The sequence below is a fragment of the Neolamprologus brichardi genome, chromosome 5 (genome assembly GCF_056152115.1).
Source record: "Neolamprologus brichardi isolate AB-2024 chromosome 5, ASM5615211v1, whole genome shotgun sequence".
Classification (NCBI taxonomy): Eukaryota; Metazoa; Chordata; class Actinopteri; order Cichliformes; family Cichlidae; genus Neolamprologus; species Neolamprologus brichardi.
The window spans coordinates 16,793,239-16,807,484 of NC_142108.1; the positions used below are offsets into that span (position 1 = coordinate 16,793,239).

The following is a 14,246-nucleotide window of genomic DNA, read 5'->3' on the forward strand; positions in this document are numbered from 1 at the left end:
TCTGTACAACAGCTGTAAGCCCCTCCTGCTGTGGAGGTTGATGTACAAGAAATTCAAAACACATTGTTTCAAAACACACAAACCCTTGTTTCTTTGTATTTTCTTTTCAAGGAGAGAGCTAGACTTTCTTGTAAATTTTCAACATTAATAGCAACAGTTCACTGGGTTTTTTGAAGTTTCAAAGTTTTCCTTTGGACATTGGCTCCCTTTTCGCTCATTTATGTCCAGTATTACTTGACTATTTGCAAAGAAATGCTTTTTTTGTTATATTTTATATAGCCACTTAACACTGACCTATTCCTGCATAAGGAGGCACCTAACTCAAACAATGGACCAGTTTAGAAGTCTTAGGAAAATTAAACACAGGTTTAAATGATGAGTACTTCTAATACTGCAACTACTAAAGAAATTGTTAGAATTTTTACTGTTATTATTACCTTTTGGTCATTGTTTATAGTTTCCCAAAACATATATATAATGCTCAGATTTACAGTTTAAAATAAAACTGCATATAAAGAAAACTAAAGTACTAAATGGGAAGGAGTAGTCTTTCATCTTCTTACTTTCAACATATTCTAATATGCCTTATCTTAGCTCCTCCATATTTGATGACAACAGGTTAAAGGACATTTTGCACAAATGACTGAGAACAAGTTCAGATTTAAAAAAATTCCCAGCATGCATCTCTGCCACAACTGGTGCCGAAAGGCAGCTATTTTAATCAGTGGAGTGGAACCAAAGTGTAACAAAAAGTTAGACTTTGGTTCACAATAAAGAACCATGACATATATGTTATATAACATACAGCCTAACTCACATAATCTGTCAACTTTAACTTGAATACTGTGAGCATAAATATTCAGTTTAATGTGTAGAGGCTATTTTATTTGTGTTGTTATGTTATGTTGACTGGAGCCTCCATGTTTTTATAGGGGGGACTGCCCTGGCCTCTCCTCCTTAGAATGTGTGGCCTTATTTAGTTCGTTGGTCACTTATTCACACCTATCCAAACTGGGTGATGTGTCCAAGACTGTAGTAGTGTAGTTGAGTTAATGAGATCATACTTCAGAATCAGTTTTAGTAAGAAGGAGATTATTTCTTAGCACATAAACAGAGTGTGGAGAGGACTTTAAGGACATTAAAAAGATGGCATAGAAAGTCAGACGGAAAACTGTGGAAGAAATTCCAAATGTATTCTCAAAATGATCAATAATATATATTACTAATATATTACTAATGCTCCTTCATACTTTTCTACCTGTTACCAACATTAACAGAAAAAAAGGTTTATATGAATGACTCGTATAAACTCATATTTAATGTCTTGAAAAATATATATATATCAAGATTTGCAATAATGGTAATTACTCAGTAGAAAATGTGTGGTGCCACTTTACCTTCCAACATTACTCCTTTGCACAGAATTGACAGTAAAAAAAGGTATTATTTATATACTTCTTACTGTCTTAGTGCTTTCTACCAAACATCTTAGTCCTTTCAATGTAAAGAATGCAAAAAAAACCAGCTTGTAGCTCTGCATGCACCTGTCTCTTCATGATACAAACCAAAAGTGAAAGTAATGTGAACACTTCTTATACTGCGCTAAAGTAACAAATACTTCACATTGGCAACCTGTTTAAATGCAATAATTTTGAAGCATTATGAATAAAAGCTAACTCCATATTTAAGTGAAAAGAAATAAGATAAGCAGGGCTATCTGTTTTTTAAATGGTAATAGCAGAAACTGAAAAACATAAACACAGCACAAGTTTTAAAGTGTTCAACCTTGCATGGACAGGGACAAGCAGAGTTCGGTTATGCGGGTAGTGATATGCCTCACTGTTCACTCACTCTTTATTAACTGGTTCTTAAACAAAGAGAAGATGTTATCTTAAACTGGAAATTTCTGTTTATTGCAGTGCATTGAAAAACAAATCAGACAAAAAATGAAATGTTAAATGCAGAAAGGCTTGAAAACTTCAGTGCCATTGTCTCACAGTGACAAAACAAAAACACTGATATACGTTTTCTTTTTTTATATTATTCTTTTTTTTACTTCTCAAGAGACAGACACGGTTTTGAGTTTAGTTAAGCATTATGTGGTCAAACCAGTTTAGCTGCTGTGCAAGGTGTGTGCCATTGTGTTCCTCCTTGAATAATTCTCACTCAACAGGCTACATTAGAGTGGATGAAAGACATGCAAGTAGGTGTTAAACTTGTTTATCTAGGCACCGTTTACCAAAAGCAGCAACACAAGGAATTTTTGACAAAGGCTGCTGTCCAAAAAACAGAACAAAAAACCCCAAATAGGAACTGTTAACTGTTAAAGTACCACTCTGTGTACTGTTTAAGAATACTTTAGTCTTATAAAAGGTTGAACCTTGTTCTGATTAAAAGAAAAACAAAAAACAAAAAAACCCAGAAAAAAACCTCCTTGTGGACTTTGAACTTTGTCGTTTGTGTTGGTTACACTGTAATCAAGAATTCGGAGCAGGAAGTTTTAGGATTATGCGCATAGACAGGAACAGAAAGAGAGAGAGGCAGGGAGAGAGAGGGAGGGACTTGTCTTGATTCAGTACAATGACGTGCGGTGTGGTGCAATTTTCACATGACTCAAGCACTTGTGGGCTACTTTGGTAAGGTGTGGAGCTGAATACCCAGTGGAAATGCACACTTTGGAGTGGATTACAACATGAGGTTTTAAAGAAAGTAAGACTATTTCTCTATTAGATTACTAATTTTGCTGTAGTTTTATGTCATTATACTCCTGTCTTATCTATTGTCATACTACAGTGTTCTTGTTTACTGTTTGAATGTGTTTTAAGAAGGACTATTGAGTTAACAGCGAACACTGTAATGGATTTGTTAACAACACAAAGATTGTCAATGCCAGTCAAGTTGCTAGATCTAAATTGTATTGATTAAGTTATTCTGTTAAACAAAATTACTTATTTTTATCTCTTTTTGACTAGGCCATAAACAAATGTGAAACACATATTCATTTATGTGGGTTTATAGTTTATCTCAGTGCCTCACTCCCTTCCTTGTACAAACAGAGTTTCTATGTGTATAACTTCCAATCTCTAACCCAGCTGATGATCAGGAAACTGCCAAATTACTCGCTTAACAAGGTTTGAATGTTGTCCTCAGAGAAATATGCATAGAGGAATGCTGTAGGACTGCTGCAGATACCTAAAGAAGAATGATGACTCTTGGATGGTCCTTCTGGTGTATTTTACTGAGTCTACACATGCCAGTTCATGGCTTGGAGATTTTTGAACATGACAGCCACAAAGTCATTTGCTCAAAGGTACTATAATTTACAATACTTAAATACACCGACAATGGCATGCCCTGTACATAAAACACAGTTTTCATTAATAGGTTATTATAATGTCCCTGAACATTTTCATTTCCTGTTTCATCAATCAAGTTGTCTGTTCTTAAACATTTAATTAAAAGCAGACAAAAGGTTATATGATCAGAGTGTTTTATGTTTTATAACATAGTCATCAGAACTGCAAATATTGCCACCCAGGCTCATTCAGTAACACGTCAAATGTTTTTCCTCTAAATTCTTTTCTCCTTAAAGGGTCTCTCTAAATGCAAGATGAAAGATGAGATGCCTGTTAATCCCAGCAAAAACACTGTGGATGTTCAGACACTAAAACCAGATTTTAAGCTCTGCTGTACGAACAAGACAGCATGTGCATTATGTTTGGTGATAGACATAGAGTTTAACATCGATCCAGATGAAGACACAGAGGATCAAGGCTCCTCTGGCTCAGAAATGGAAGAATACAGAGAAGACAAGATCACTTCACAAGGTATTTGAAATCCACTTATCAGTTCAAACATCAGCCTCGTATTAGTACAAAAGGAAACTGTAACGTGCCTTTTTATGTGATGCAATTTTTAAACTTTTGTCTTGGTTGAAGGAAACCCACTACAGTGAACAATGACTCTTATTTACTTGAAAGTCAGAGTTACTTGCTGCGATATACAAGCAGATGTGTTTTGGAAGCCATCCAAGTGAGATGTAGAAGAACGTGTTCTAGCATGTTGGGAATCATTACTGGAACAATGAATGAACAAACATGGAGTTTATTTGTGAAATGGTTCGTGTGAAATGAACATGTGTTTTGCTAACAAAAAGACAATTTAGCTCACAATAAAAATCAGTCACATCTGATTTGCTTTTTCATAAGTCAGTCTGAAGAAGCAGAGGTTTGTTGCAACGCTGTCATAGTTACAGTGGCACAAGTGAAAACCACTAGTTTCAGTTATTAATGGTTAGTAATACAAAATAAGTCAAGTGTCTTGACAGATAAAACTACTGGCTTATTGTGGAAATGAAGTTTTCACTGGTTCATTTGAAAGATCATATCTGAAATTCAGTTTCAATCCATTCTTATCCACACCTTCGTTTGTTTCTGTGTTACCACAGGGTCATTGACAGTATGTTATTGCACAGAAGCGTCCATGCCAGAGTGCAAGAAGGTGGTGTTTACAGTGAATCATGAAGCTCTTACTCAACAAAACCAGCTAAAGGTATTGTAAACCCCATGTACTTTGCACTGCCAGCATACTTGTCTCGTTAACGCTGATCTGTATGTGACTTCTACAGATCTCAGTGGTGATTACTCAGTCAGATGGCTTTCCCTTTGAAATCTCCCTGATTGTCCGTAGCTCAAGTATAACTGAAAGGGTTGCTGCTCCTTCTTTTAATGAAGGTGTGTATTTTTAATTACGCTTGAACTATAAAGCTACAGCTTATTACGCATCTGGCAACAGTGACATATATACCTGTTTGTTCTCAGTGTGCTCCCAGGAACTGCAGCAAACTTTACCAGAGTGTCAAGGTAAAACACACAATCAAACAATGTCCCTGTGCATTAAAGCAAAAAACAACAAAAAGAGAGCGGGAGAGAGAAAAAAAACAATAATAACTGATACTGATTTCCTCTTTTCAGTGCCCAAATTCACATTTGCAGTAAACTCAAAGATGAATCAAGTGGAGCTGCAGCTTGAAGACGGGAATAAGATCCCCCCCTCGATGTGCATCCAGTACGAGCAGAAGGGAAGGTGTCAGGTTAGTGATATCAGTGCCTTAATTTAATGACATTTATAGTTTGTCATTTATATTCTGTACAAAGGTTGGAAAGGGTTTGACTTTTTTTTTTAGTAAAATAAGCAAAAACACCATTCTAAGTAAAACTGTAGCTTTGAAATTTCACTTTATTTCAAATTATTAGAAAGCATCAGAGGAGAAATTACTCATCATGTGGAGTATTTCATGATGCTATATAAACACAAATAAGTATACAATCATAATATTCGATGGCTGGTGTAGGTGAAGCTAATTTTATTACTTTTGGTGTGTGTGAAGAAGGTATTTAGTTTAAGGAATAATTCAAGAATTTGAGGAGGAAATGCTTTCGCTGCTTTATTAAATGCACTGCAAATAATAATAAGTAATCATTAACACTGCAAAGTAACTACCTGATAAACATAACCTGATAAATGTGATGAATATTGTCTTTCTCTGCCCACAAAAGTAGCCGGGCAATTAGGCAAATTGTACTAAAGTTGTACTACTCTTCGCTGAAGCCATTTTAAATGTTACTCTGCAGAGTTGGAACAGGATGACCCTACCACTGTACTCCGTAACCCGCTGCATGTGTCTCCAGGTATCATCAGCTCTTTTACATGATTTCTCCTGGCTAATAGCAGCAGTCTTGTGTCCCATACATACTTATATGACTATCATATTCACATATTCACATGTCCTATAGCTGTGGTACGAGGATGGACAAAGGTCTACACGGTCACTACAATGCCCCTTCAGTAAATCTGGTGAGAAAATTTGAGCAATGTCTATTTGTTTAATTTGGATGATTACCTCCTTGAAATGCAGACATCATAACTCACTATGTGTCTCCCCTAGATTCTCTACATGAATCACAAAAGAACATATGGGAAAATATCACCGTGTCAAAGCCCCATGTACAAATGACCAGCTTTGGAGAAATGTTATCCTGGAACGTGTCTGCACCTTGCAGGCTGGATGGTAAAGTGTGGCTGCTTAAGAAACACAGTCGAAGCAGCAGTGCCTTCAGCCAACAGCTGGAAAATGGCACTGCATGGAAACAAAACATCAAGGGCCTCTGGGTAAGAAGTGATACAGCCTAGTGAGGCATGCACTCCTCTTTTTCAGCCTCTTCACTATTACTATGTATCTATCTATCTATCTAAAAAATCATATTTTACATGGTTGGATCTTAACAAGGTTCCATGTAGAGCTTCAACATGCAACAAGAAGAAAGACAAAACATTTTTTGGAGCACACAATTTATTGAAAACAGTGCTGAAACTGAAACAGGCTGTTTTACAGCTGATCAAAAGTTTGGGACCGCACCTGCGAAAAACCTCGAACCCCCCCTAAACAAAAATCAAAGTTCCAAACATAAACTCAGTAATGAGTAGCTCCACTGTTATTGTTGATCACTTCAAAAATTCACTGTGGCATGCTTGATGCAAGTGTTTCCATGAGGTGAGTGGGAACATTTCTCCAGGTGATGAAGACAGCTGCATGAAGGGCATCTACTATCTGGAACTGTTGTCTATTTTTGTAAACTTCCCTTGCCATCCATCCCCAAAGGTTCCCAATTGGATTTAGAACAGGGGAACATGCAGGATGGTCCAAAAGAGTCATGTTATTCTCCTGGAAGAAATCCCTTGTCCTTCAGGCATTGTGTACTGTTACCACACAGACGAGGGCCCTCAATCATGAGGGATGCTTTCTGCAAATACTGGACATAGCCAGCGGCCGTTTGACGCCCCTGCACCTCCTGAAGCTCCATTGTTCCACTGAAGGAAAAAAATAACTCAGACAATTATGGCGCCCCTTCCACTGTGGCGTGTAGAAAACATCTCAGGTGGGATCTGCTTGTCATGCCAGTAACGTTGGAAACCACCAGGACCATCAAGGTTACATTTTTTCTCATCAGAGAATAAAACTTTCTTCCACTTTTCAGTGTCCCATGTTTGGTCCAAACGGTCAGGTATATGGATTTCAAGAGACTCTTTTTGCTTATGCAGTTCAACAACCTGACGACACTCAAAAAGGGAACATTTTTTTGCTTTTGCCTTCAGAACATCGTGACAGTGTGACTACCTGACAGAATTTGACAATGAATCAATTTTTTTGACAGATTTGGCCTTTTGATCAGCTGTAAAACAGCCTGTTTCAGTTTCAGCGTTGTTTTCAAAAAACTACATGCTCAAAAATGTTTTGTCTCACTCCCATTTCTTCTTGTTGCATATTGAAGCTCTACTTGGAACCTTGTTAAGATCCAACCATGCAAAATAAGATTTTTTTTTTGCCATTTTTGCCAAGTGGTCTTAAACTTTTGATCGGGATTGTATGCACTATATCAGTTTGTTCCAGCTCTTAATTGAAAATAAAGGACATTTGCAATGAGTGAAGTACCAATATTAGTATCAATGTATCTGTATTAGACAAAAATAAAATAAAACAGTGTCTAGCTGAACATTTATTATATTTTATAAACTAATAGGATTTGCAATTGTTTCATCAGGTGAACACATTTGTGTTTGAAAATGTACCCCTCCGGCCCTTGCCGTGTTTGATGGTAAAGTATTCCAAAATGTATAGACTTAGTCATACCTGATTCCTGCACAGAAGTAACTCCTTTGTTTTTATTTGTTTGTGCAGATGAGAGTAAAGGGAATGGAACATGACCTAGGTCCATTTTGTTTTGATAACAATGGTAGGTACATGTCACATTTTAAAAATTGTAAAAGAATAGCATTCTTCTATTTTCTGAAAAGGGATTTTATTTTTTTCTAGTTGCAGCTGGCAGGTGGCGCTGGAGTCTCCTAGCCACTGCTGTTATGCTGCTGGCTTTCATTACTGTGCTGTTGTTATGGTCCTTTCATAAATCTATCAAGGGTAAGTTTGAAAATTTCCTTTTCTTTTTCGAGTTAGTAGTCTAACAATAACATCGCGTATTCACGGTGCAGCGAATCAGTTATTTGTGAAGAGATAAATACCCATGTAGTGATAAATCCAGTGATTTAAATTTACCTGTACTTTTCTTACTTTTATAGGATGGGTGTGGAGCTGGCAACATGGTGGGATAGTAAAAAGTGAGGTTTTTTTTCTCTACTTTCACTAAAACACACATACACATACACACCCACAACAATACAATTCTGACATTACTTACTTTTCTCTAAAGTTGGTAAGATGCGTCATGTTGTCCTGCTGAGCCCCCCAGACGTGGATGATGCCACTTCTAAGTTGGTGTGTCATATCGGGTCCAACCTCAGTGACAAGGGCTTCAGTGTGTCTGTCGACCAGTGGAGCAGGAGGGAGCAGTGTAATTGGGGGCCTCTGCCATGGCTGCATTCACAGCTGCTGGAGCTTAACAGCCTAGGTGGCCGAGTTCTGCTGGTTCTGACACGTAGAGCCTTGGAAAGAACCGAAGAATGGATGCACTGGAACAAAGATATTATCAACGAAAGCATGGGGAACAAAGAAAATGATCTACCAAAGCTGTGGTCACCTTATTCTGATTTGTTCACAGCCTCCCTGTCCCTCATTCAAGCTGACAAGCTCCTTGATAGAGCTGGTAAACGTTTCGTTTTGGTGAAATTTGATTCCCACCCAAGAGAGACTCACACCAGAGACAGGTGTTTACCAGAGCTTCTTCAGGGGCTGCCACTGTTTAGTCTTCCCTCTCAGACTCAGTCTCTCCTAGCTGAGCTAACTGTGACAAAGACAGAGAGAGGATCATATGGAGGAAGGTGAGGTACTCCAATGGCTAAAAAGGGACCAAGACCAGCAAGAAGCCATCATCGTGTAAATCTTTTAAATCACCCAAATGTACTTTAATAAGCTGTATTGCTTTTGTGTGCACATGAAGAATATGTTCATCAGAGTTGGCTGCCATGAAGATGATATGCTAATGAAGAATAAGACTCCCGACTCAGTGATAAGTGATACAAATACAGTCAACAAATTCCATACAGAGACCACAACCAATAATCTGTTGTTCTAAATTTCCACATACCTTCAAGCCTTATTTAAAAAAAAAAAAAATCTGCTTAAGCAGAAGCAGCTGCTGTACCAGGACAGTGTATACAAACTGACAGTATAAACTAAGTCCTGACATGTCTTGAGATGATTATCTCTGTACACAAAGACAACGGCAAAAAAATCTGGATGATCTAAGGTTCACTGTTCATTTTGGTCTTTTAGGGGATTTTTTGAAAGTAAGAACGGTTATAGTCTTATTGTCAAAGCTACAAAACTGTAACTGCTACAGACTAAAAATAACCGTGCACGCTAAGCGGGTCCACACCTGTCTATAACTATATTTGCCTCTGTTTTTTGTTTTTTTGTTTGGTTTAAGAGCTAAAACTACGGAAGCGTAGAGCTGCCACCCAGGCAAAAGAAAAATACAAGTGTATCACGTTATAACGTGAAAAGTTTATTGTTCTAACAAGATACTTTTCCTGTTTGTACAATATACTATCATGTTTGTACAATATACCTTTCATGTTTGAACAACATAATATCACGTTCGTACAATATACATAATTATCACGTTCGTACAATATAATTATCACGTTCGTACAATATAATTATCACGTTCGTACAATATAATTATCACGTTCGTACAATATAAATATATTGTACGAACGTGATAATTATGTATATTGTAATAACGTGATATTATGTTGTTCAAACGTGAAAAGTATATTGTACAAACATGATAGTATATTGTACAAACAGGAAAAGTATCTTGTTAGAACAATAAACTTTTCACGTTATAACGTGATACACTTGTATTTTTCTTTTGCCTGGGTGGCAGCTCTACGCTTCCGTATAAAACACATCAAGTTGTGATTGGTCTTTGGAAGGACAGCGGCTCTTATTGGGCCAGTGTAAGGACTTACTGAAGTACTTGTTATAAGTATTACCACATTCCGTAAGAGCGGTGCCTTGGGACGGAAATGTGCTCCGCCCGCGCGGGAGGTGTGGGTTATCTCTGCAACTGAACACAATGTAGCCAACAGCCGGGTCATGTGTCAAGCGGGTCTGTCTTGGATTCACTTCTTTTAAAGTTTTCTGCCCGTTTCACCCTATAGCAGCGCGAAGGTAACGAATACTCTTCATTTCAGAGTCAGTTTGTTGCTGGTCGTGTTGCCTGTTTTAGTGTCAGATTTTCTGTTGGCTGATATGTTTTTTTTTTTCAATGTGAAACATAAAGAACCAGAGACTGGCATCAAGGCTACTTTATATTTAGAAGCACGGTAACCGAGTACGTCCGGTTTCTTTTGGTTTTGTTTGTTTGTTTATGTTAATGTTCGTTTTTATATTGAACCAAACAGTGGTGGAACAAATAAATTAACTAAGACTATTTTAGAAGTTAATATCCTTTATATGGAAAACCCTAATTAGGGTGTGTTAAGCAATGTATTCTGTTACCCCAGCCAATACTGGAGGTTTTCATTTTTAGACTTTTCGGGAAGTAAAACAAAATTTATTAACTTTCTAGCTAACAATTTCTAAATAGCAACTTAATATTTTCTGCTCAAGTGTGGTGTATACTTTGCTACAGCTGCAGATAATATTGAGTACAATGTAAACAATGTAACCACTCTACTGGGCAAACTAGGTGATGACATCATTTCTAAATTACCACAAGCCTCTTTTTTCGGCATTTAGTTCAATAAAAAAAAAATCAATCAATAAATAAAAAACAGTGAGAACATATAAGACAACAAATACATTTGATATGATATGTCTGTGATGTTCCAGTAACTGTTGATAATAGCAGTTAATTGATATATCATTCAGAACTGTAGTAGTATTTTTGTGTATTTTTAAGCAACCTTTGTTTATATGTAAAACTTTAATATATAAAACCTGTGTCAAAACAAAACATCTGTGAAATATTGTGAAGCAGTGTTGGAGACCATTAAATATAATTGTGGAAAATAACTGATATTGTCATGAAGTAAACAGATAAATCTCACTTTATCTCTACTAACACAAGCACCATTTCGTAAAGACATGGTATTTTGGAGCAAATTCATAGTTTCATCTTCTGGCCAGATGGGCATGAAGAGTCTCCACAGAAACCTGCTTCAGGGTGTTTGTCTATGGAGTCTGCTGGCTGTTCAGGTGAGCAGTTGTCCAGATAGCTGCAGTTTGTGTTCAGGGCCAGAAAATGACCAGTGTGAGGAATGCAGAGCTGGATGGACACTCCATAATAAGATCTGTGTAGGTACTGTATACAGAGCTTCTTTCTGGAGTCAAGACATTATCACTTATATATTTAATTTTTAAAAAAGATGTTTTTACATTTTTAAATGTTGTGTTTTAGACATCGATGAGTGTGGCACACAGCTGGGTAACTGTCCCCCAAACAGTTACTGCTTTAATACAGAAGGATCCTTTGAGTGCAGAGGTCAGTGCCTTAGAGTTGGTGTTAAAGAAACTATGTTGGATACTCATGCAGAAAATTGAGAATTGGACCTATTGTTCACTTGTTTGCTTATTATTTGCAGCAGCTTAAGAATGCAATGCAGGCAGTGGATTAAAAAAAGGAAATGACCCCTCTTTTCTCAGGCTGCGACGTGGCCTGTGTGGGCTGCATGGGTAGCGGACCAGCACGCTGCAGGAAATGTGCTTCTGGGTACAGACTGACAGGGTCCAAGTGTTTGGGTAAATACAAGAGAATAGTTTGTGCATGATATATGCACGAGTTCCAAAAATGCTGGAACACTGTAAAACTGGCCTGTGCCATATCGTGTTGTAATAAAATACCTGGTATGATTCTTTCTCACAATATAAAAGTGTTTTTTTTGCAATATTGTTGCCTTAAAAATAATGAGCACAAAAATGAGACAAGCTCAGGCATGTTTGAAGAAAGAGCTTGTATGTCAGCCTCTAGTGAAAAGAGTACACTGAAAAAATATGCAAGAAAATTGTTCCCATTAGAGGTCAAAACAACAAAACTTGAGGCCAAAATACCATTGAGTGCAACCAGGCTATGAAGGAGGAGATACTAGTAGCTGATTAAATGTGAACCAAAAGCAAACAAATGACTCAATAAAGCATCGCTAGTTATATGTGCTAGTTTCACTCTATATGACAGACAGAGCAAAAAGTAGGTGAAAAATAATGATGCAGGTACATGGTGGAAAAGTAGAGCTCCAAAGCTCTAGCTGCTTAAAAAGTCTGACCATTCTGATGCTATTGTTTTGCTCAGATATAGATGAATGCAGTGACCGTGTGCTTGCCTGCCATGGTCTCGATGAGATTTGTACCAACACAGAAGGATCTTTCCGTTGTGACTGCGCTGAAGGATTCATCCGCATGGACAGTGTTTGTGTGAAAAAGCAGTTGCCTCGTGAGTGCCACCTAATGTTAACCATGGACACTTACAAATACATGAACAGAAAATTTGCTCAAAGGAAACCAAACTGAATTCTTCTTTTCTCCCACCCTTCTCCTGCAGATTTTGAGGAGAAAGGTCTATTTGAGGATATCCAGGATGATGAGGTGGAGATACTGAAGCAGATGTTTTTTGGGGTGGTCCTTTGTGCTCTGGCAACACTTGCAGCAAAGGGAGATTTGGTCTACACATCTGTGTTTATGGGAGCATTGGCAGCCATGGCGGGTTACTGGCTTTCTGATCGAGGCGACCGATTGTTAGACAGCTTTGTAAAGGGACGTTAGAGTTGCAGACTTTTGCAAAGAAAACTTTACAGGAAATGGACAAACCAATGTGCTACTGCATAGAGTGGCCATGAGTTTTGCATTATTTTGTATTGTGTGGAATATAATATGTGCTTTTGAAAATTTCTTGTTTGTTAAAGTATATAAACTATTACTTTAAGTTTATGCTGCTTATAAAATTGTTTAATTCAGGAGGGTGACATTTAGTGTGCCTTATCTTCTGCAAAATTGCAGATTTTTCTCAGACTCATGGATTTAAATTGTTTTTCCATAAGTCAGTGTGTGATATCATGGTCCTTATGGAGTATGGAAAAGAAAATACATTTGTGCAGTGAGATTTCAAAAGGTTGATTCAGTTAAGCAGCTAAAGAGTTGAAGTGCATTTGGTGGTATCTAACATCGTCTTATTTCGTAGAATAAAATTACAGATGGCTTGAATTCTACGTGCACATTGCAGTTTTAGTGAGTTTGATTGCAGAGATTCAAGTAAAACCTGTTAAATCTTTAAAACTATTGGCACAGACACCCAGGAAAAAACTGACTTTCAGGGTCTCAAGTATCTTTCTCACAAGGACATTAATGAAGCTGGAGACATCTAAATATCACGATGAATGTTGTCTCACTTTACACAAGTAAGACCCAAAGAATCCAAACTAAAGACCTAAACAAAGGGGGGAGATGGTATCTTAGCAGAAGGCTTAGGAAGAAAGTCATGTGTTTAGATTATTATCTATATTAAACAAACACATTAATGTTGTGCTCCTGCAGCAGTCCAAGGTAATGACCATGGCCAGTTTTCCATATAAAATGCTGCTGTTATTTGTATGTACTGCATTAGAAATGAGCAAAGATTGGGGGGGGTTTTCTCTGTATTTGGAGCAGCCAAAATACAATGAGAGGATGCATTCACCACCCTTTTTTTTTTTTTTTTTAGGTACACCTGTTCAGCTACCGTTTATGCAAATATATAGTTGGCTAATGATTTAAGTGACTTTGACTATGTCAAGGTTGTTGTTGCCAGACAGCCTGGTCTCAGTATTTCACAAACTGGTGATCTATTTAAAATTTTCCAACATAACCATCTTTATAGTTTACAGACGATGGTCCATGTGGACCCCAGCTCAGCAGCCAGACCCTGAACTTTAACATGTAGCAAAAGCAGCAATGAGCAGTTAGGCTGCTGCCTCCATTTCTACCTGTTCATGTTTCTGAAGTCAAAGTGTCTCTGTGCTGGTTTTCATCTTTGCTTTTTGCTGTCAGCACAAACTAAAGGAAAGATTATGTGTCCTCATTAGGATCCTGATTTGTGTTGGTGTATGGAAATTTGTAGTAAAGCTGTTATGTTCAATGCTTTCCATGTGCACATTTTTCAAGGTATAAATGCTCAAATACATACTTTACACACAGTTATTCTGAATCAGTCCTCTTCAGTGAGCATTAAATCAGGTTTTAACTTAAAGAAGGTAGA

At 37.4% G+C, this 14,246-nt stretch overlaps 2 protein-coding genes across 3 annotated transcripts; both read left to right on the forward strand.

The window, feature by feature from the left end:
• The first annotated feature begins 56 nt into the window (after nucleotides 1-56).
• Nucleotides 57-9,463, forward strand: LOC102791565 (uncharacterized). The gene is made up of 15 exons (XM_006783489.3): nucleotides 57-2,709; nucleotides 3,151-3,310; nucleotides 3,593-3,827; nucleotides 4,448-4,551; nucleotides 4,628-4,733; nucleotides 4,821-4,862; nucleotides 4,974-5,092; nucleotides 5,634-5,690; nucleotides 5,796-5,856; nucleotides 5,948-6,171; nucleotides 7,602-7,655; nucleotides 7,739-7,793; nucleotides 7,874-7,975; nucleotides 8,134-8,172; nucleotides 8,265-9,463. Exons 2-15 carry the CDS (start codon nucleotides 3,203-3,205, stop codon nucleotides 8,834-8,836), a joined length of 1,878 nt encoding a protein of 625 aa, XP_006783552.3. The 5' UTR covers nucleotides 57-2,709; nucleotides 3,151-3,202; the 3' UTR covers nucleotides 8,837-9,463.
• Nucleotides 9,464-9,879: 416 nt separating this feature from the next.
• Nucleotides 9,880-14,236, forward strand: creld1a (CRELD disulfide isomerase 1a). 2 transcript variants are annotated; one of them, XM_035904535.2, is made up of 6 exons: nucleotides 9,880-10,189; nucleotides 11,106-11,321; nucleotides 11,421-11,504; nucleotides 11,666-11,761; nucleotides 12,309-12,449; nucleotides 12,558-14,236. In XM_035904535.2, the coding sequence occupies exons 2-6, from the start codon at nucleotides 11,108-11,110 to the stop codon at nucleotides 12,776-12,778; spliced, it is 756 nt and encodes a 251-aa protein (XP_035760428.1). In that variant the 5' UTR covers nucleotides 9,880-10,189; nucleotides 11,106-11,107; the 3' UTR covers nucleotides 12,779-14,236. The 2 variants fall into 2 exon arrangements, with proteins under 2 accessions (XP_035760428.1, XP_035760429.1); XM_035904536.2 differs by having other exon boundaries at nucleotides 11,150-11,321.
• The last annotated feature ends 10 nt before the right edge of the window (nucleotides 14,237-14,246 follow it).